The following is a 24079-nucleotide window of genomic DNA, read 5'->3' as shown; positions in this document are numbered from 1 at the left end:
CCAAACAAACATTCATCCTGCAGTTTCAGTGAATATGGAAAACCCCAAACCACATGTTAAAGAGTCAGCGATGCTGCTGACCTCATGTCATGTCTTCACAACCGAGTCTGACTCGCAGCTCGGGCTCCTCTTCCCTCTGCAGCGTTTAGCAGAGCAGAAACTGTGTAAAAACAAGCTTTAAAAAGAAGATAAGGCTCTATCAGTGTGTGGCTCGGGGAGGCAGAGTGAGGAAAAATAGGTCAATGTCAATAACACAACAAACTGCTTTCATCTGCATCGCGCTGCATGTGTTCATTTCAAGAGGCTGCTCTTAGTTAGAGGCTCATAGTTAGCTTGCAGTGAATGTGATGGTGACATGCGTTTGCCACCGACTGGTACGTTTCAAACGTCATGATGTCTCATTCATTTTTCTGCTTGCTTTTCTTCTGCTTCTTAGCACTACATTAGCAGTTCTACTGTAAGGTTTTCACTGCTCGTTTGGGTCGATAAAAAACGTCCTCAGAAGTTACCATGGTGCCGTTTTCAGTGTCCAAAACCCAAAGATATTTAGTTTACTATCACAGAAAAGTAGACAAACAGAAAATATTTACATTTGAGAAGCTGGGTTGGAAAAAACAATGAACTTTTTATTGAAATTGTAGATGATTCTGAGATCCCAGATCCTCCAAACATACCAGCACTTCAAAAATATAAACTGAAATGACACGGTGAACTTTTACCTCATTAAACCACATCAATGGATGTTTCATAGTAACTTTTTGTCATTTAATCATAGAGAATGATCACCTGGCTCCCCTCAAAAGTTCATACTTTCTCTAAATGGATGGCAAAACATCCTCATCCTGTGGAATATTGTCACATAGACACATATATTCAAGAATCCATGAGTGAACACAGAACACACACAGAACACACACAGAACACACACACACACACACACACACACACACACACACACACACACTATGTAACAGCAAACGAGGAAGTGCAGCCTTCAGATGTTTGGCAGCACAGAAGGCGTGAAGCCAGAGTGTTTTGTGCTTGGGCTCATGTACAGGTGGGCGGTGGGCCATGATAATAACATGTTTCTAACAAGCAGAGGAGACGAACGTGGACCGCTGACCTCGGCACTGACGGTGCCCCTGAGCCGGGCAGAACCATGGCAGAGTTTCCAGGAACAGAAGAATGCTGGATTCTGCCAAAACAACCAAAGGCATGTGTGATGCTCTGGTTTCACTGGAGTGTGCAGGCGTGTGTGTGTGTGTGCGTGTGTGTGTGTGTGTGATAGAAAAACCAGATATGAATAAGCCACTTGAGCCTTCCCCTGTTTCTGTCAACACTCTGTGTCTCCCAGGGTGCGGGGGGGAAGTACGAGCTGACACACACTGAACAGATGTACTTCTTACGTCACAGATTACAGCTAAAACAACATGTAATCAGATTACTATGTGTGCAGGCAGATTACAGTCATCTGTCACTACCCATGTCGGGCTTCCTGATGACTTTGTCATTACTAGACAGAGACAGACACACATATGTGCGCTTCCAGTATTAGACTAAATGTTTGATATATGTGTATATGAGAGGTGTGAGGAGATATTCATTACTAAACATTTAAAAAATGAAATATTAAATCACTATTGTTTTGCAAGCAAGCAGTGCAAATGTTAATGTTACATACAGATGTTCAACCATGAGCCTTGTCACACTGCATGATATATAAAGGCTAAATAATAAATACTCCTCAAATAATACATGAGGAAGTTTGTAAATCATGCCAACAGACAAACTGCACTGGTTAAGTGAATGGAGGTGAGGCTCTATAGATGCTAAACAGCATAAAACCACAGACTGGAGCTTCATACAGCCTGTGGGCATGCACGGCCTCCTTAATTTAACTGCTTTAGATTTCTCTGATGGATAGATTTTCACTGAGTTTAGGAAACTGCTGGAGAGCTGCAGGAAGCGTCTTAAACTGTTTCCTCGGGGGAGAAAAATGCTAAGTGGTTTTTCGACAGTCAATCCTGCATGAAATAAAGTTAGCAAGACTGAAGATCAATAGGTTGCATTTTGGGATTCAGTGTCTTCCTCGAGGAGTTCAACACGTGGGTAGGACAAGGTGGGAATCGAACCGCCAACCTTAAGATTAAAGGCCAACATACAGCTACAGACCCTGAATCATCCTGATCATGTGAGAAAACTACGACTCTACAACATTTTACTAGACTGGTTGTAAACTCGGACTAGAGTTGTCCCGTCTCATTACGTTACAAACCGCTGTGCAGTGTTTTGACATGATGAGCCTTCAGACTCGTGGATCTATTACTCCAACTGGAATTCCTGCATTTCATCGTCTCGCCGGTACCTGATGGGACACGCCAACACCAACACCCGCTAAGGGTCCCATACTCCATAAACATACTGTGATGTCTGTGTACACACTGCAGAATGAATGAGATTGTATATAGAAAAATATTGACGAGAGCAGCTTTAATATGAAGCAGTGTTGGTTTGTATTGCTATATGAGGACTCGAGCTCCACCTGGCCCTTCGCAGGTCAGCTGGAAGACACGATCCCTACAGGGTGTCTGCACCGAGGTCTCCAGGCCTCCTATCAGTCATGCTGGATCCCCTCCAAAAGGAGTGGGGGTGTGACCTCGCTCAGCGCCTGAACCACCTCCACTGGCTCCTCACAGTGTGGAGGAGCAGCTGAACTGCACAGACATCCGCTCATATCGCTGAGTTCCTCATTGCGTCGTAGTGTGAGGCCGGCCGCACATATTTGTCATTTCCCCATTTGACAGGGACAGCTAAAGATGGAGAATACAGTGGAAAGAAGAAGCAGAAGGCTGAAGTTAAATCCAGACTCAGGGGAGTGTTGGGCACATTGAGCTGCTCCTCCAGTTGGGCCTGGGATCAAACGCCTTTACCTCATACGTATAATGGCTGATGGCTAGCGGCTAATGGAAAGCAAACTGCTAGACAAGGCAGCCACCTGTCTCGTTTGTACCCTTTCATCATTTCCGATTTGCAAGCTTGTTCAATCAACGCTTCAAAAAGAGTCTGAAACTGAACGTGAATCTCTATAATAACTATAGGAGTCTCTATAAGGATACAAGAGAAGGACAACCCTATAGCTACAGATACCAGTGACAACTAATGTTGCCATAACCGAAAGAAATTATGGAAATAAGAAAAAATGAAATCATCCTTTAAACTCTGCTGTTCTAAATCATTTGCACCTGATTGTAGGTGGCAGTACAGATTAATTTTAATGTGACTAAATGTGGGGTATACACTGTTGGGTCTGTGGTTTAGCAGTGATGATGACTGAAACCTCAGAGTGCACACATCAAACATTGAGCTTCTGTGTGAAAGTGGTTCTGGTTTTGTTTCCCCTCTAGTTTAACATGAACATGGCAAAACTCATAGATACTTAGTAAATAACAGCTATATGTTTGAGCGCAAAAATACATTTATCCCACATTCATGGTTCGTTGGTGGGAAGAAGCGGCTAAAACTGTAAAAATCTGCCATAGATATTAAATAAATACAAGCAAAAAGCCATTTATACAATATTAAAATGCACAGACATTTGCATATATTTTCTTAAATATTTAGATAAGCTATGAAAAGTAAGAAATATGAGTTTGCATGAAATACAAGTGGCCCTTTTGTGAGTGAAGTGGCTCCACTGACAACAATTCCAGCTGACACAACAACACGCACACAGGGGGAAGTGTAGCCAAGGGTGAGAGGAATCACACCCTCTTTAACTGTGTGTTCTTGCCGTGGGGAGCTCCTAAACAAGTTCTCCAACTCTTTTTGTGCTTCCTGGTCGGCTGTGCTTGTGGCAAAGCATCATGGGAAGATAAGGGCAACCTCAAGGCCGCACATCAATAGAATAGGAACTGACTGGTTGACAACACACACACTGACACACACACGCAAAGTTTAAGCTCATACTCAAGAGAAATGAGGATGAAATGTATATGGTCAATTAGAAATGATGCTCTCATGGTGTGTGTGTGTGTGTGTGTGCGCGCCGGCCGACGCAGTGTGAAGGAATGTATATCCCCAGGCTAAAATGTAGGAGTTCCACCAGCTAGAACAGCCTCATACCCTCAGTATGTGGGACACACACACACACACACACACACACAGACACACACACACACACACACACACACACACACACACACACACACACACACACACACACACACACACACACACAGACACACAGACACACAGACAGATAAAGACAGTGTTTGAAGCATTTATGTGTTTGCAACATTTTCTCTCTGGAGAAAGCCTTCAACAAACCCAGTTTCACACATAAAATGTCCGACTGCATAAGTAAGTATGCAGATAACATGTGCACACAACCATGTAAACAACAACATATATAACACTTGATCACGCTCATTGATATTTTAGCCGTGCCCTCACGTGTGAGTCCAGAGAGCCTGGTTGATATTTCTAAATGTAACATGGATCCTCAAGGCTTCAGGAAGCTACAAGAGGCTCCAGCTGACATACAGCACTACAGCCAGAAAACACACTCTGTACCGTCCACTGAGAATGACCGATTGTGGTTGAAATAAAAAGCTTTCATTTAACTGTTGGTTAAAAAGAAGTCGGCGATGGATGTGGTTAGTGTTTTGCCATTTTATACCGATGCAGATGTCGTGTACAGCAGATGTTTCTCGTTGTTCTCTTCTGAAACTACCCTGGTCAAATACATTTAAAAACTGGTATCAGTTCTGCAGAACATCTCGTCATCTGTGAACAACTCCTCCCAAGAGATGTATGCTATGGTTGCTAAATGCTAACAAAAGAACAAAGAGAAGACGTGTTTTGTTTGTTAATGACAAGGTTTTCTAATTTTATTACCAGACAACTTTCAAATCGCAGCATCTTGTTTTTCTTAAAGGTTGAAAGGGCAAGAAAGAGTTTATTTTGTCATTGTGTGTTTAATTACCACAACAGTGCTGAGAAAAGACCAAATACTCTTAAAGTCAACACTAATGTGTCCCATATGAACACTGTCCAAGCTCCTGCTGCACTCCACTGATGGCCAGAACCGTCCAGGACTGGCTTAAATCTAGTCCAAGTGGCCAAACTGTATTCTTTATTTGTAAAAGCATGGCATAACTGGGACGGTCTCCTCTTTGAAACCGAGCCGTGTGGCCTGAGAAAGGTTTGGTTTCACTCCTGCGTTACTGTTTGAACTTTCAAACACAGCAGCCATATTACTGTTTACTGGTGGCTCTCTTACAGCCGTATTGGAGTTGAGTTTATTTTCTGCAAACTGAAAATTCCCTGCTTCATATTAAAAGCTTTTCTCACGGGCAAAGAAGCAGGAGGCTTTTACTGTGAAGCAGCAACAGGAAATGCAATGTATTTGTCACCAAATTAGAGACAAACCAGCACACCCACTGACTGTAGTGAACAGTTAGCAGCTACAGCCTGTGTATTATTCATCATTATCATATAAAAGTATAATATCACATCCATCCTTTCTGTGTCTAAGAGCATTTTAAATAACTAACAGTCAGTTATGAAATATCAGGTATCAGTCAATCAGTTGGTTTATTTTAATTTCATTAATTCTATTGCATTTTAATCTAATTTGATGCATTTATTCATGAAATGAATTGGGGTTTTCCTCACCAGTGTGGGTGCGGTGCTTTAATCTAGTTAGTCTAGGTTTGGGAGAGTTTTAGTGTCACATCCTGGTCCAGATTCTGTTTCATGGGCTTTTTAAGACTAACAGCATGCAGGGAAAGTGATTTCTGTGTTGAAATATTGTGTACAAGCACAAAACTTTAAAAACAAAAATGCTGTTATTGACCCTCCCAAACCTCAAGTAGTCACACCCAAAACATGAAGTAGAGGAGGTAGAACACCGAAGACGAAGAAGTCAAACTAAACAAAAATGCACATCATTTATATTAAAGTATTTCCTCGTTTGTTTCAGATCTAACTTCCTGAAACATTAATACACAAATGAATGAAAGAGGACTTAACAGCAGGGATGTATGGGTAAAGTACATGTTACTTGAATGTCCAATAAATACTTAAATTTGTCTGATTTCCTTTCGACGCCAGTATCATGTGGCACCCGTCCACACCAAACTCCATAGAGGGAATACAGCACTGAGAGGTGGTTTTGAACTGAACTGACAATATCATGGCCAAGAAGCACCAAAGCAAACTGGGCTCCATAAATATCATTAAAAGTCTCTTATTCTCTCCATACCACGGCTTACCCCCAAAAAAGAAGAGGGGGGAAAAAAGAGTAATTGCCACTTCCCTAAAATATAATGACACTTGGGCTAATGAGCTCACAGTAAACTTTTAGCAAGTCAATCTGCCAAAACACTTCTCGGGAATTCCCAAAAGCATTAAACATGGCACTGTAGCTGAACTGAGAGCGATTATGTAACAAGTATTTATTTATTCATTAAAGTCCATTTCATTCATTTCACTGGGAATTGGGAGTTTGTCAGAAATCCAACTGCTATGACATAACAGCAGCTGGCTTTATGGCACTCCTTCAATCAGTGTCTCCATCACTCACACCACAGTGCTCCCGTCTGTCAAAGCTAACTAGCTTAGTTTGTAATAATCCAAGTTTTTTTTTGAAAATAATAGTTCCAGGATTTAACTCCCCGCAAAACCACAAACTGTCAAATTAAACAAACGAGAAGTAACATGTTAATCAGCCCCAGCCTACGGTCTTTATGCTAAGCTAAGCTAACAGGCTGCAGCGTCATATTAACCATATATATACCATATCACATAACTGTGGTATCTATCTTCCCATCTAAGTCTCGGCAAGGAAGCAAATTTCTCAAAATGTCAAACTATTCCTGAGAGCCAACAGCGAAAGTTTAAGCTTTCAGTCATGAAGTGTTCAGCTCTCTGCAGCCCCGGAGGTCCAGTCATCTGTGGTGAGAGAGACTCTGGAGCACTGGATAAGCCCTGGATGACTGCAGCCTGTGCTTGTTTATGCAGGGGCAGTTGGCAGTACGGAGCGACTGAAATATGGGTGTGGTGGAACATGATAGTGCAGTTCAAGCCTGTAACAGAAGCTTTTAGGCGATTGTGTCGCAAAATGTTTAGCATGTTTCCGGAGACATTCACTTTTTGTCCAGTGAGGCTGTAGCTTAAAAACTTGAAATCTAAATGACATTGGACGCTCCTCCAGTTTCTCATTCGTCATGTGATCTATACATCCAGGGGCTAACACAACTAGCATGGTCTAGCTAACAGACAATGACTGTCCCACTGCCAAAGCTCTCTGGGTGGGACGCTCGCACCTTTACGTGCCAAGACGTATATTTAATTAGACTGTATTGGGCCAATTCAGCAGTAATTATTTGGGTCATAAGGGGCACAAAACCAAAGAAAGTTGTGTCCCAAACCAAACATCCTGCACCCAACGGTTCAGGACAAATATACGTACCGTGCACCCAAATACAAGGCATGTTTAAGTAACGTGAAGCTAAAGGTTTTTATCTATTACCAAGGAGCTTTTTGCAACAATGTTTAAGAACAGAAATTGTGGATTCCTACAAGCCTGGAGTCTAAATCAAAGAGAACATGAAAAAGAAATGGCTGAATGAGCATCCTAATTATTATGTTTATTTAGGAGGAAACAAAGAAGCTAATTCCTTCTCCAACTGCATGTCTAAGACATCATGTCGCAAGCCGACTGCAGAAAAGGAAACATGATGTAAAATTCAAAAACGCAGTGGAGACAGAGAGACAGACAGACAGAGAGACAGACAGACAGAGAGACCACCCATCATGCCAGTAATTGATTGCTGTGTCGACTGTGTTTGACACCACTGCTCTTTAGAGGCGGGATCAGAGCATCACACACATACTGTATACACGCTCACACTCACACACACACACACACACACACACACACACACACACACACACACACACACTAACAGCATACCCAGAGGTAGCAGAGTGCAGGACAGGCATGACTAATCAATCGTCCTCGCAACAGGAGTCGACAGGCTGACTAGAGGATTAAAAGAGTTTCCTCTTGAGACTCCAGATTCATCTGTGGCACCGCAGCACTGTTACACATCCGCACATCGTGACATCATACAGACACAACACACACACGGTCCTTTACATCGACACCTTTCCTCCACTGTGCTGGAATATTTTATTCTATATTGATTTCTTTACTTGGTATCTCTATTATTAGACTTAATCTTAACATGAAAATGATTTAGAAACAGATTTAGCACATTACTGTATTTCAGTTATATTTATAAGCAAATAGTTTCTCCGTTTTTGGGAGAAATGTGCTTCTATTTGCTCATTTTAAAGCAACATGAAAAACAACATCTGACTCACTGATCTGCGACACCTTCACCGTCACCGGGCTGGACGTTTTCTCGGCTGCCATGTGCCACCTCCTTCCTCCTTTCTCGATGAAGGCTCGGATGCGGCAGGTGTACACCCCTCCGTCCTCCCCGCTCACCCCCCTCACCCCCAGCCTGTATTCTCCAGATCCCGTCCGCTCCAGGCTCGCCTCCCCTCGCTTCCCCTGCGCTCCGCCGGAGGAGGTGTTTGAGACCACCACCCCGCTGCGCTCCATGGTGATGATGTCGCGGCCGTCGGCCAGCCAGGTCACTTCCAGGGCGAGGGCGGGCAGGTTGTCGGCGGCGACGGAGCAGAGGAGGGTCAGCGTGTTACCGGGGGAGAGGAGCACAGACGTGGAGGAGGGGGAGGAGGAGGAGGCCTTCACACTGAGGGACTGACCTTGAGAGGACGGAGACGGAGACGACGTTAGTCACTTCATCGTGTGTACAAGCAATAGACTGCATAAACAAGATAAACAGAGTCTTTGGTCTTTAATAAGTCCTACGGTTTAAAAGATCCTTCAGCGTTACTGAATTATTCTGCACAAAGACAAAGACAGTGGACTCTTTAACTCTGCAGTCAAATCAATCAATGAGTGGAAGGAAATATATGGTTACTAACAAGGCTAAAGAAAGCTGCTTTTATAGTCCACTGATTTGTATCCAGAAAAAGCTCAAACAATTATTTGATGTTTAATCAGTTTACTGTCATGTTTATTACACTATTGTGATACTTGATGAATTGTCACTTGAACACATCACATAGGGACTGCTGACACAGAAAACTTTTGCTTTAACGATGAATCGGTCACACGATGTTGCTCAGTTTTGACTCCACTGGGTGCAACTTTTTCAGCAAACTGCATCAAATGAGGTTCAGAGTTAATCAAATGCTGAATCATGAAAATGATCCTCAGTTGTGGCACTAATAAAAGGTAGTATAAAGGTCATCCTATCCATCGGAGGCAAAGTTACTTGAAACTGGACAAGAGTTAAAAGACAATGTAAACAGTCATCTATAAATGACTCAGAGGAAAGCACAAGTGCACTTCTGGTCTCCCAGAGCAGCCTTTCAGCAGTGATGCTAAAGACGAACTTTACATTCCTTTCTATGAAAAAGTTCAGCAAATTAAAAACTGTTGGGTCAGGGGTCTGGATACGGTCTCCAGTAACAACCCAGACTGCAGTATGTGGGGAAGAGTCTCTGTATGGTGTCTGGAAAAGGACAAAAGAGACAAAGTCCACTCTGTTTGACTTTTCTCATCCTCTTTACTCAAGTCAGTAAGTCAATATGAACTGACTGGGACACAATGGACCTGAGACCGGGACCTGTGTGCACCGCACATCTCTGGTTTCATTATAAACCGCTGGGTGTTTTGCAGCACTTTAAGAGGATATGGTAGCCCAGAAAGATGTAAGATATGGTGACCACGGCAACCACCATGAATGAGTGAGAGAGTGTGTGAGTGTAGGGGCCTCTCTCAGGACAGAAGAGGACAGCGAGGGTCATGAGCCTCCTGGAACAGAGCGAGGCAGTGAGAAGAAAGACTCTCACAGAGGAGAGGACGCCATTAAAATAAAAACAGCCACACAACAGAGACAGAACTCTCCCACGTCCCTCCCTCTCTTCTACCCCTCCATATCCAACTACAGGAAGCTGTGAAACACAAGACTTGCAGATTATCTATTGCTCTGTGCTACTACTTCAGGCATAATTACTGCTGTGGATGTGCAGGGAACCCCCTAATGTCAAGCTTATGTTGTATGTTGGATCAGTTGGATGTAGCACCGGTGACTCACACTGAAGATCAGAGGCTTTCAAAGTCTGAAAGTTTGGTTTCTTTCAATTTGGGGCATAATCAGGCTCCAATTTCTGGATCTACACTTCCCATGCAGTCTTCTAGTTGTTAAACCTGGAGCCTCCATGAGCCACAATGAAACTCAACCTGAGATTCAGGTAGAAGCTGCTAATGTAGCTTCAAGCAGAGATGAGCTACAGAGGTCTGCTAAGCTCACTTCTTTCCAACTCATTTTCTAACTCGTAGTCATCCGCTCTAACTGACGCCGACTCATGTGACGTGAGTATTGGGCACATTAATATTTTGACCTATACTTTTTTCTTACCTGTAGGAGTAACAGCAACAGTTCCCATCTCTCTTGTGCTCTCCACGATTTTTATCCATTTCCCTCCATTTTCATGCGTCCACTCCGTCCCGTTGCATTCATAAATCCCTTCGTCAGACGACGTCACTCTGGAAATCACCAATTCAAACAATCCATTCTTCCCGGGAACCAATCGGATGCCTCCGTCAGCGTAGCGCCGGGCGAACTTCGGCCCTGCGACCACGTCTCCCTGAGGGCCAAATGTCAGAATCTCCTCCAACGTTGTTCCCTTCTTCACAGACCAGGTGACAGACAGGTAGGTGGGGTGGGTGAGCTCCCGGGTGACGTTGCAGGACAGCGTGATGTCACTTCCTTCTGGGACGACTGGGGGCGGGGTCTGGGAGGAGACCCTGAGGGTGTTGGGGATGACTGACGGGAAAAAAGACAAAACAAAGATTTTAGGAAGACGTTTATAAAACTTTAACATGATGAATATCACTGAATGTCAAAGATAAGACACTGCAAACACACACACACACACACACACACACAGTAAGACATATATATATATATATATATATATATATAAATAATGTATATGGAAATACAGGACAAATTCAGCAAGAGCTGAGTTTTTTCTCATTTCTTTCCTTCCTTTTCTGAGTGTTTCAGAATTTTTATTGCATTCAAAAGTAAATAGTTAGGAGAAAGAATAATGTCTAAATATTGTGAATTACGGCCCGTATGGTTGATAATGATTCCATTTCCATTTCCTGCAGCTGCTTCACAGTAAAATCCTTCTGATGATGAGAAATTATGGCTTTTATGAGGAAGCTTCTGCAGAAAGTGTTGAGTGACAGTCGAGTTCAGCACAGGTGAGTTCGGTTCAAACTGAGGTTACTAGATGGTTTCATCTACTTTTGGACCTTTCGGAGTTTCGTGTACATCAAACCTCTTGCTCATTAAAAAATGTAAGTTTATATCTGTGTTTATTTAGTTTTTTTTTGTCTTTATTACTTTTTTATTCTTCTTTGTAGTCACTGATACAGAATTTGGTGGATAATCAGCGGCATATTTGCATTTTCTCCCCATTTTTCTTCCCTGTCTGTTACTGGAGGCAGAGTCTGAGCTGAGTGCAGGAAGAGCTTGTTTACTGCAATGATCCGTTTAAACCTGTTCCCACTTTTAAAAACGGCTTCGTTTTTTTGGGTGAATAATCTGCAGGAAAAACAAAAGCAATGACATAACGACACACTCAAGGTGGGGAATGCCTTTTCCTGTGTTGTTCCGTCTGCTCCACCCTCCTCCCCATCCTTCTGCACTTTGATGTTGAGCAGGGGAAAACTCTGTATACATGTAGGAAACGAATGAGCCTGAGAGGGACGTCTGATTAAAAACAGACATGTTGAAATGGAAGTGCACGCATGTAAAAACAAAATCATCAAAAAAACTACTAAAGATCACTCAAACAATAGGTTTAACATCAAGATGCAACGATTAAACGCAGGAATTTATTGGGTGGAGTGACATTTATACGTCAGTACGTCACAGGTTGAGATATGGTCAAGGTCAGAATCAACTTCCAGGGATTCATGTAAGTCAACACACTGTAAAACGCTTGTGCTTTTGTCAAGGTGAATGAGAGTTAAATGAACAAACAAACAGCTCCAGATAAAGCTGGAAATCTATGACTCTGTGTGTGTGTGTGTGTGTGTGTGTGTGTGTGTGTGTGTGTGTGTGTGTGTGTGTGTGTGTGTGTGTGTGTGTGTGAGACACACCCAGAGTGTTCATAAAGGTTAATGACCTGCCGGCTCAGGTAACGCAGTAAACTCTTTCCCACTTGTTTTTTTTCCTGGTTAATTTCAACTCTGCTTCCTTGAACTGTTCGGCTGCTGAATGTGACGAGCGGGTCTTAACAGAGCAGCTTTTGCCTCTGCTTCGTTTCATTTCTTGTTATGAGACATAAAGAAGGCTCATGAGTCACTCCGCGAGAGGAAATTAAAAAATTGGGGGAGTTATCACTGCTGGATATCCTGCTCGGCTTTGCCTTCTGATGCCTCCAAAACAACAGCAACAAAAATAAGTTTTACCTCTGCTTTTCACAACAGGGAAAGTACAGGAAAAGACATTAGATGCTTTGATGAATGGCACGTCTGCAGTGAAGACACGGGGGGTTAATAATAAGACTGAGTGGCAGGCTCAGTAGTGTTGATGGATGACTGCTCGGTTTTATCATTACCACTGACTTATTTTGATCCTTTACATATGAAAACATAAATTCACACACAAAAAATAATAAATATGAGTGAAGGCTGGGGTGTGTCCACATCTGCTGCACTGACTAATCTACTTACAAACACAAAATCAACATTTTAAAGTAATTGCAGCTCTAAACTCGTTCCAGTTTGAAGTTTCGTCCCAAAATACTCGACATAAACGGTGAATAATCCTTTTTTTCCTGGAAGCTAATTCTGGTTGTGTTACAAATGAATCCAAGAAGTGGCAGATGGCTGGGATGAGGAGTGCGAAGCTGTGCATTATGGGAATTACATTCATGCCACATTCAAAGTCCTGTGGGAAAGACCGGTTTTTAAGTGTTCAGAAAGAAAAGAACTGGTCATCTCATCTCTTTAGACGGTAAATAAAACTTAAAAATACTGGATGACAGTGAACAATCTTTATTCATTAATATGCCATTTCCCTATGAATACACTATTAGCATTATAATTTAAGTCACTAAGATAATAAGGGAGATTCCTCCCCGTATGATAAGTCTGTGTGATGAAGACTGATGTGGTCTCACTGCAGGACTGGAATGTGTGAGCCACCAGGTCAGATCTGGCAGGAAATCTGCTGAGATGCTTCAGGAAATTATCATTAATAATGATGATTCATCATCCAGCACTTTATCCATGTTCAGGGGTTGACTTGAAAACAGAAAATCACCACATCCTCACCACTTTGGGGTCAGGGGCCCAACACTGAGGAAGGCCTTGAACGGTCTGACGGAGGAGGTGGAGTACATCACACATCACCACATCTCTGATTTGTTCAGTGTTTCAAACAGGTGATGGATCTGTGCCCATTGGCTTAGACTGTTTCTTTAACTGGCAGTAACAGCTGACCAATCAGAGATTTGCTGGGCGGGACAAAGAACGGGGATGTTATCTTCCTACACAGCTAGCTTCAGTGCAGAGCAGCTCCCATCATCAGCATCTCCCAGACACATTATTCCTTTTCTCTCCGTACTTATTGTGAAATAATGCAGCCTTTCCCTGCGTCGGGTGCAAAGGTGCTTTCATTGGTGTCCTTGAGGTAAATACAAAGTGTGGATATATCAGGACAGTGCCAGACACCAATAAGATTGTAGTGGAAGTTCGAGTTTACAGCGCTGCTGCTGTGCTGCAGTGATGTGAGTGTCTGTGGCAGATAACGAAGGCAGTACGAATAATCTGCGTTTTGCTCTATCAATTAAAATTAGCCTGAAAGGAGTTTTCAAACCCTCAGCGACCTGTACTTCACTTGCTTCTTACATAACCAAACAGCCTCAGTGGGGCAATGGAAGCAGTGCATGCGTGTGTGTGTGTTTATGGGAGTGTGAGGGCTGATGAATGTGGTGCACAAGTCTCGACTGGTGTAGACCCTCCGGCAGAAAATCTAACTCATCATCTCTGTTAACGGCTGACAATCTCCTTCACACACAAACATCCTCCCCTTCGTACAAAATACTCTACTCACTAATACATATGCTCTACATGTACACGACACCATCTCTCTCGCACATAAACAGCTCTGCCTAGTTAATTCAGGTCTAAATTTAACAAGGTGTCTGGGGAGCCGTGCTGGGAAGCAGAGAGCAGCAGAACATGATGGTGCATTATGGAGCTAACTAACCTGCTGTCAGACAATCCCTCTTTGTGACTTCGTCTTTCAAATGTGAGGGTTCAGAGCATAAAATGTTCCTGAAACTCCTCTAATGTATCATTTCTTACACACAAAAAAAAAAAAAAGGAGTTGTCATTTCTAAACACCCTGTGTGTTTGGGCTTGGGTTAACAGTGGATTTAAACCAATGCAGTCCTCAAAATGTGTGTGTAATTACTGACTGGATAACTGCGAGCGAAAAACCCAATTAAATTCAAAGGAAAATGCTGAATACGGGTTTCTCTCTTTCCCTCTGTTTCTGTGTCAGAAAATAGTCCAAATTAAAACTGTACACAGCGAGGTCTGTGGATGGAAACTGTTTCTGGACCGATATGTCAAACCTACAGACCACAGGAGCCAGATCCAACTATTACAACAGAACTGTTGACTTAGTTCATCATCATACGTCATCTGAATACAAATACCTCAAGCTTTTATGACCTTATTCTCTAAGACAACGGGTGACTTTATAGCAGTTATTTCAGACAGTAACTGTTTGACATTTTCAATTTGTTATTCGTTATTATGGTTTTATCAGAGTGTCGTACATGTGAGCTCCTGTTGGTCTGACCTCCGTTATCTACTGAAACAACAGCAAACAGTGGCAGGTATGGGTTCTTGTACCAATGCTAGTTTTAAATGTGTTTTAAATGAGAGGCTAATATCCAAGCCAGGTAATGCGTATCAGACTGTGCATGTATGGTAAATTACATTTTTATATTAGCACTAATTTGAAAGTGCATTTCGTTTCTTATCAACATCATAGAAACATTTTAATGAATGCACAAGACAATTTTCAATATTTAACCAAAACTATGATTTTTTTTTTCCCCTTAAACAAAATGCTAGTGTCGCCTCCACCTACCAAACACGGGGTGCAGGACACACACATACATACACATTATATATGACGGTGTGGATGAGGAAGTGCTGCATCTGATTCTTCTCATATCAGGAGTGGGGTCAGGCAGGGGGGTATATTATCTCCCTGGCTGTTTGACTTGTAAATGGCTGACTTGTTCAGTTCTTGTAAAACAAGTTGTGTTTTGGGGTAATCTTATCATCATTCATGCTTTGCATGCAGATGATTTAGTTATATTTCCTTCCCGCTGTGCTGATCTTCAGCAGCTGCTCCCATGATGGTGCTGAATATAATATCAGATGTTAACAAGCGTTTCCTACTTAAGTGAAGTGTTCTTAATGTAGGCGGTGAGGTCCAATATCTTGGTCATCATTTCACAGATGATTTGATATAATATGCTCAGGGCAACAGGCTGGTATGTGCATGTCACATGTTTGTTATGTCAAGATCTTTATCCTCTTAAAAAGTTACCTCTCCCACATCTTAGTCAGGAAAATGATCATGACCAACTGTTGGTAAAGTTTCCACTCTCACTCTACAGACTGTTGAATACTAGAAACCATGTAACTTAACATTCGTCCCTGTGCGGCGCTTTCATTATGACGGTATTTCTATTCTTCTTTCAGCCTTTGTGTTCCACCAGCCAACCCTCTCTCTCCCTGGCCCTGATTTGACACAAGCCAAGTACTCCCACCTGACATCTGCTCCCCCTCCACGAGTGTGTGAGCGTACGAGTGTGTTGAGGTGTGTTGTGTGTCAGTGTGAAAGACAAATTATAAGCCAGCGGGGGTATGTGTGTGAGTGTGTGTGTGTGTGTGAGCGGGAGGATATATACATGGTCAGCAGAGCATTAGTAAGTCATGGGGATCATCATAGCCAGCTAGCTTCATACACACACACACACAGTTAAGACAGCTAGCCCTGGTTAGCTTTACATGCTGGATTTAGATCATGAGACACAAAGTCAAAGTTGATGTAAGTATTCATGAAAGGACACACACACACCACACACACACCACACACACCTCTCCCATACCAGTGAGTTGGACCTGAGCCTCGTAGTTGCCGCTGATGACGGAGTCGGTACTCGGCGTTTGACACCAGTAGAAACCGGCGTCCTGCGACTTCACCTCCGCTATCTTCAGCTCCACCTCGTTGTCCTGGAGCCGCACCACCGAGATGTCGCCGGACGCAACACGCTTGCTGAGCGACTTGTGGGAGTAGCTGGGGTCAAAGGTGGAGATGATCTTTATCCTCGGCCCGTTCGCCTCCCTGGACATCATCCACTCGAAGTCCTGCAGGACAGAGAGGGATAATTAATCACCGGCGTGTCGGGAAGCTGTGAGTCATTCACGCTCTCCAGAGGATGAGATTTCTAACACTTTCCTCTGAAGCCAACCTCAGATTAATCTCTGCAGAAAGAGGTCAGATTTCCATGACTAACTGCCATCCGGTCCTTTTGATGTATGTTTAATACAACAGGTTTGAGGCTCCAGCCATGTTCTTTAAAACAGAATACTAAAACATGCCATACTCATATTCACATGACAATTAAAAAGCTCTCCAATTGCAGGGAATTCTGGGAAAACAGTGCAGAATTTAACATGTTCATCTTCTGTAGGACCCAGTGGGCCCAAACATGGACTAACACATTGTTGGTTGTGGTCTTTTCATGGGATTTGATGACAAAAACAAAATTACAGAACGTCACCTGCCTCATCCTTCATCGATCTATCTGTGATCTGAGCACATGCACCCAGATGTGATACAGAGGTGTAAAAGACACTTACCTGCTCACGAGGTCCCCCGTACTCATTGACATCACATCTGATGGACACCGGCTGACCCTCCACCCGGATTAAAGGACCAGGAGACACCGTCACCACCCGGGCCAGGCACCCACCTTCAGAGACGGGAGAGAATATTTAAAAATACAAGAAAATAACGAGTCTAGCTTAACAGCTTTAAGCTTCTATTGTTTTGCATTCATCTTAGAGTCTCACTCATCATATAGGTTGTACTCAGATGCCATAAGCCTGATGACTAACAGACTAAAAGGACTGTAGGTATCAATATACTGGATGTTGAGGGATGAAAAATCTGACCAAAACTCACATAAACAACCAACACAATGACACACACACACACACACCCACACACACACCCACCCCCACACCCACCCCCACCCCCACACACACACACACACACACACACACACACACACACACACACACACACACACACACACACAGGGCTTGTTGCAACTTGTGTAGAGTTTAATGGTATCAATGATGATGATGGTGCTAAAATCTAAACTGCATTCTCCATGTACATTTGTATTTCTGGTCACATCAGCACTCCAGCAGAACACAAAGATTCCCCAAAAGCAGAACCCAAGAGAGGTTTCTATATAAAAGTGGCTTCATCATAATTACGTGATAAACAATGGAAACTAAATTAGTGCTGTTTAGTTGCATCAGATCAAACCGTCTGGCTTACATTGTTCCTCACTTGAGTGTAAAACTCGACTGACATTCCAGCTGAGTGAAGCGTGTAGCAACACAGCAGAGTCGCTCGGCCCAATAACACTTCACTTCCTGGTTGGTGAAGTCTGGCTGTAGGCCTCCAACTCCGACCATGACTTCTGCACTCAGATCAGCTAGTTGACAAACAGGCATCTGTCTGATACAATGCTCACTGTAAGAACGTGTACGTATCAGAAACTGTCAGATACTAAAAGCTGCCATCAAATGTTCAGAGTTGTTCTGATTTAAACGATAATCTTCCCAATTTAAGACTATTTGATTCCGGCTTGTACGGATGCTTGTGTTTAGATATTTCAGACATTTGTCTATCGTCTGCAACATCTTGGGTTTTATTTTTGTAGTGCTCTCTTTCTGCAGCTCATAGTGACTGAATGAATGTTAACTGATAGAGGAAAAAATCTTGGGTCAAATATTACCAGATTTCAACAGCAATTCTGTTAATTTTACACAGTATTTTATTTAGGTCTTGTATGAGCATTAACTTGTCGCTAAAGCTGATACAGTGGAGAAGTCTGCAAGAAAAACATATGTTTTCTTCCTTCGTCCTTTTTGACAAAAATCTGTAACACCTTTGGTTTAAAAAAAGTGCTTCGTAAAGAAGCCTTGAGCGTGTATGGCCCATCAATACTTGAGAGTCCATCAATACTTGAGTTTTTGGCAGGTGGCCTGGTGTTATGTGTGTGTGAGCCTGCTGAGTGTGAGCTTTTTTCTGCTTTAGTAAGTAACAAGTCACGATGAAATAAGCACCACATAAAAACCTGCGGTATGTTTCAGTTCCTGGTGACTATCTCTGTCAGGATGTGGTCCAGCATTTAACTTTAACTTCATACCAGACAAACCAGAGACTGATGGGTTCCTCACACTTCTGAGAACTACAATGTTTGTGTGACAGTGAAAAAATTAACCATTTAACACACGAGTTACATGACGTCAAACAAGTATACAACTTCAAATTCTAGCATAGTGGTTGTTGAAATACCTCAAGCTAGTATGGCAAACGGATTCATTCAACTCATGTGGAGAGGTGATCGGACCATTCGTCACTTAAAAAAAGAGACTCAGAGTTTCTTGGCCAGGTGCTGAGATTTATCGCTTTCAAACTCAATTTCCAGCCTGCATGTCTCTCCTGGAACGAATACTGCTCGGCCAGTGGAGCCCGAAGACACCCAGGAAGTTTAGTAATCAAGTCAAGAATCTGAAGAAATTTGGACAGTGAGATAATTTTATGATGCATGTGTGGAGCCCCAACCGAAGGCAGAGAGGGGACGTGAAGGTCCATCCATCATGACAAAAACATGCATTCACAAAACTCTCATATATTCACATGTTCACATATATGAATGTATTTATAACCAGTTTGGACGACAACAAAACAAAAGGAACAGACATGTCTGTGGTACACTATAATGCAAATATCAGGGCAGCTGTCGTGCACCACTGTTCTCCAGACTGTTACAGTACAGGCAACTGAAAGTCTGGTGGTGACATTAAAGGTGAAGTGAAAGTCCAACCAAGAGGCTTTTCGCCCCCCTTGGGAATTTGAATGCGCACAGCAAATTTCATGCCAATGTGGCCATGACATGTTGGCAACCCAAGACAGAGCCATTGTCTTTTTAGGGACTACCTCAGGTCACAGAGCAGGTTAGCAGTATCTCCAGAGTTACTGCATGTTGTCAGGAGCGTAACACTGTCTGTGGTATTTGTGTTTGAATTTAGCTGAAGCACGACAGAACAGAGTCTGTGTTAAGGTAAGTCGTTTGTTCACTATGGCCACTTTCCCATCTGCAGCATCAGAATACACACACATCTACAGAAACACACACCACAGGAGTGCTGGCGACATTTGATCATCTTACACTGCACTAATTTAAGCCCTCTCTCTCTCTCTCTCTCTCTCACACACACACACACACACACAGTAGAGAGAGAGCTCCTATGACGTTCACCGTTATGCTCACAAACATATGGCAACGTCAGTATTGGTAAGCCCTGTTTAGCCTTGTTTGGCTCTGAGGTAGGCCGACAAACAAGTCCTGGTTCGTCCCTGTGGTGAAAACCAGCCTAGTGACTAAGCACTGGCCTGGTCCTTTAGTTGAAACCAGTCTGATAATTAGTCAGCAGCGTTTGACTCTGGCATGAATACAAGGCTAATCGTGATGGCCAGCCCGGTTGGACTTCTAAGCAGGCTAATGGGACCTTGTCAAAGCTGGTCACCTCATGTTCAAGTGGTCTTTATGGAGGAACTGTCCTCTTGGATAATGAGAGGCTGAACAGGACTGATGGGAGGAAACGTGGAATATTTTCTTTCTCGCTGTTTCATTTTTAAAATTGTTTATCAGTCTTTAAGTATTAATTCTTCACTGCATTTCCTCTCCCCAATAACAGAACTGTCTGTCTCACACACACACACACACACACACACACACACACAGGCTGTTTTCCATTTTAGTTAAATTAGAGAATGGAGGTTTTTCATCAAGTCTTCATCCTAACCAGTGTTTAATTAACCTTTAGTTAATGGATTCATTACATTAGCTAAACACAATTGTATAGAAGTTTCTACTCAGTGAGACAGTACATTTAGGATGGAAGTGGTAAATCTATCCAGAACCTTACTGATAGGTGCAGCTACAGGGCGAGACCATCCCGCCAAACTCCATTTAACAACAGGGCATTTTGGCATTTTTGCTTGTCGTCACACGCAGACATATCTGACAACATAGTTTATTAAATTTTTCCAATGCCCAGTATTCACTCTTCAATTCGGCATGATCCAATACACCAAGCGACGATTCTTTTTCACTTACATTTTAACTTTTTGAATTTGTTTGCTGTTGCACTCACGAACTTCTCCCAGCGTATGGCAGCAGCTAGCAATGTGAACCAGTTACAAAGGTTTAAAATTAGTCGAAATTAAGTGCTGCTTGATGGATTGGTTGTATGCCGGATTAGCTAGTGAATGTTAAACATACGGAAAATGATTTAACTTATCTGTTACAAAGCATGTACGTTTGCCGACAAGCAAGTGAACATTAAATTGACAGATTTCCAAACAGAGGTTAGCATTGGGTTATGCTTGATGGAGAATGCCGACACGTATTGGAGTTAATTAGCTGTCAATAGTCAAGCAAAGAAACGTTTCTTACCGAGCATTAAAAGACCAAACGCGACTGTGAGGAGGCAGTTATCCATTTTCATTCCTCTCTTCTTCCACTCTGATCTTTTTTCCTTAATTTCCCCCCTTTTCTTTGTCCTGTGTGTGGGGTAACACCAATCCTCTCCCGCCGCTGTCGGTCAATCCAATAAAACTCTCAGATCTGAGCAGTCAGTCTTCACCGGACACCGGGCGGAGCCGCAAAGCAAAACGGATTCACACCGTGGTTTCTAATCCAGTAAAACGGAGTCCAAATCCCGACGGGAGGGTTTACACACTGACACTGAACCGGTTCAACGTGTGTATGGGAATGAAGGCGAGATTGATAGAGAGGGAGAGAGGCTGCTGGAGAAGAGGGGGAGAGGGAGAAGGAGAGAGAGAGAGAGTGGCCGGAAGTTAGGTGACGGTCTGGAGGAGGAGTGGAGGGAGGCAGGGAGGTCCCAGGTGGAGAGAGGGGGAGAGATTCCCATATCATTCTGTCACAAGGTTAATGGCGCAGATATTAGTCTTTATTACATGCCAGATTTTGTCCAGTCGGTGTGGACCACCTCTGATATGATGGATACCGCCCTCACACAGATTAAATTACTTCTGCTAGTCTATAAATCTCTTGTGGTTTCGAACAAAACACATCTAAATCTCCTGAATTTGACAAAAAAAAATGTTTTATGATGTCCTCAACTAGTACAACATATAGGAAAATACACTCTCATGTTTGTATGGTAAATATGTAGCTGGGGTTAGTTAGCTTAGCCTAGCATAAAGACTGGAAACAACTGGAACTTCCTGGAGTCTCCGATGGTTGCCTGGCGACTGGTCCCCACCATGAAATAGCCTGTCACATGACTTCCCTTAAAACGGCAAATTGTTTATATTACATCCTGGTTTTAGCGTGGACCCAACAAATGAGATGTAACGTGGCTAGCTGTTTACCCCTGATTCTAGTCTTTATGCTAAGCTAAGCTAAGTGACTCCTGCATATTTAATACACGAGAGTGGTATGAATCTTCTTGGCTAACTCTCAGCGAGAAAGTGAATAAGCACATTTATCAAAATGAGAACTTAATGGGAACTTAAAGGTGGCCTGGGGAGTTTTCTTGTAAACAAACAAAGGTTATGTTTACATTCAGTGTTTCTCCCCTAACACATTGTGTGTGTCCTTGAGGTCGAACAAACATGTTGAATGCATTTTATAAAACATTCGCAGAGCTGGTTTTGAGTATTTTAAATCCTGCATTGTTTACATCCATGCTCACTTGCGAGCAGTCTTCTTCTTCTTGCAACACGTTACTACCACCTGTAGATCAGTGGATCAATGGAAGAGCAGCTCCACAGCTCTAATAGAGGTCAAAAACTCCACAGGGAACCATTAATAAATGAAATTATTTAAAATCATTTGGGATTTTATGCAATTTAACCTGCCTCTCGATTGAATTGGTGCAGTTAGAAGCTGCAAACCACCCTTTACTTTTTTGTTTTTCCTGGCTTCCATTTTGTAACTAGTGATGATGCTTAACCACAATGTTTGTTTTAATATGTATGTCCTTTCAAAAACGAAGGTGTTCTAACTCATATGAAACCATATTTTAACATTCATATCTCCCAAATTTTCATTTTCCCTGCAGGCCGCTCCTTTTTAACACGCTTGACACATGCCAGTTGTCAGTTAGTCCTGTGTCCGAGCCCATGCTGTGTATTTACACAGACCCACCGGGCAGGGCAGAGTTCACCGCTCAGTAGAGAGAGGAGGTGGTGAGACGCTTGGGTTTGTAACCTCAGGGTCAAAGGTTACATATTCATGGGTCATCTGGTGTGATACATGTGAGTATCCTATTTTTAGGTGTGTGTGTGTGTGTAGCCTACTACTGTATGTGGTCTCAACAGGGTAGCATATGTTCCTCACACAACATCTGTTCAAACTGACACAAACACACACACAGACAGGACGCAGTCTTATCTTACTGCCCTACTCCCCTATCAGTCATTAACCAGGTCATGGATTCTTTGCACTGGATCTGGTTTCAATGAACGAGCAGACTTTTTACTTCAAAGATATGATGCAAGACTCAACTTGAAATCTATTGTCCAATTGAGACTTGTTTACTGTAAGAAAGCGGCAGCAAAAAGCTGCAGGCAGACAATAATGTGATCATGCACAGCAGGAAAGCTGTCAAATAAACGAAATAAAATCAAAACCAGCAGGACAAAACCATGTTTGTATTAGCAGAAGTAGATCTTGTAGTCATAGTAGTCTTTTTATGTATACAGACTTAAATCAGTTCTTCACAGAAAAACAATAAAGTGGATTATAGCTGCACACAGTGTAATAGTTCAGTCATGAAGGGGGGAAAGGATTTAAGAAGGTGTTCAGACTTCACTGATAGAGCTAAATCTGACAAGCACTCCCCCTCACTTGATCATTTTGCAAGTTTTGTGCATGTCCATGAAAACTATAAAGAAAGGATAACTAAGATTCATCTACCTCTATTTGTTCCGGTGTGACATTTCACCTATTCTAACATACTGACCTATTGTAGAAAACATGGACATATAGCGCCATCTTCTGGAAGTTTGACAACACAGATTCAGGACATAGTGCTATTCACTTAATGCATAAAACCTTAAATCTGGACTGTTAATCGTAAAAAGGGGTGGAGGATTGGACTTGCTAGATGTGTGTCATCACTAGCATTACTCATCTCACCTGTAGCTTTACAACAGTCACTCCTCACATCTAAAAGATTGATCTTGTTCCTCATATAATTGGTAAACATGTCGGTTTTTCTTTCTTGAGATAATACATTGAGTTATGAAAGGAAAAAAATCTGGTTTGACTGCTGTTACCCCAAATTCACCCGATTGACCCTGTGTTCATGATGCTACAGCACCATCTAGTGGAAATAATGGGTCAACATTAAATAAATTAAATTAAATGCAACCAATTAATCTCTGCGGAATAGGAATCAAGCTATAAAAGATTTGGATTAAAAAAAGCCACTCTTTGCTTGAAAAATTAACTGATAGACTGATGAAGTGAACACCGACATCACTCCAGCTGTTAGAAAGAAAGAGAGACAGGATCGCCGGAGTAT

At 42.6% G+C, this 24079-nt stretch overlaps 1 protein-coding gene across 1 annotated transcript in view; it reads right to left on the bottom strand.

Moving 5' to 3' along the window:
• ptgfrnb (prostaglandin F2 receptor inhibitor b) overlaps positions 1-21025 on the bottom strand; it is a 46599-nt gene extending 25574 nt beyond the window's left edge. The window contains exons 1-5 of the mRNA XM_070930827.1: positions 20980-21025; positions 17078-17190; positions 16324-16582; positions 10524-10931; positions 8392-8799 (exon numbers count right to left, since the gene is read on the bottom strand). Coding sequence (XP_070786928.1) covers positions 8392-8799; positions 10524-10931; positions 16324-16582; positions 17078-17190; positions 20980-21025 — 1234 coding nt within the window. The remainder of the gene's footprint in view (positions 1-8391; positions 8800-10523; positions 10932-16323; positions 16583-17077; positions 17191-20979) is intronic.
• Positions 21026-24079: the final 3054 nt, after the last annotated feature.

This window comes from Enoplosus armatus, chromosome 24, assembly GCF_043641665.1.
Source record: "Enoplosus armatus isolate fEnoArm2 chromosome 24, fEnoArm2.hap1, whole genome shotgun sequence".
Taxonomy (NCBI): Eukaryota; Metazoa; Chordata; class Actinopteri; order Centrarchiformes; family Enoplosidae; genus Enoplosus; species Enoplosus armatus.
The sequence above is the reverse complement of the archived record's forward strand: the minus strand, read 5'-3'. Positions and strand labels throughout refer to the sequence as shown.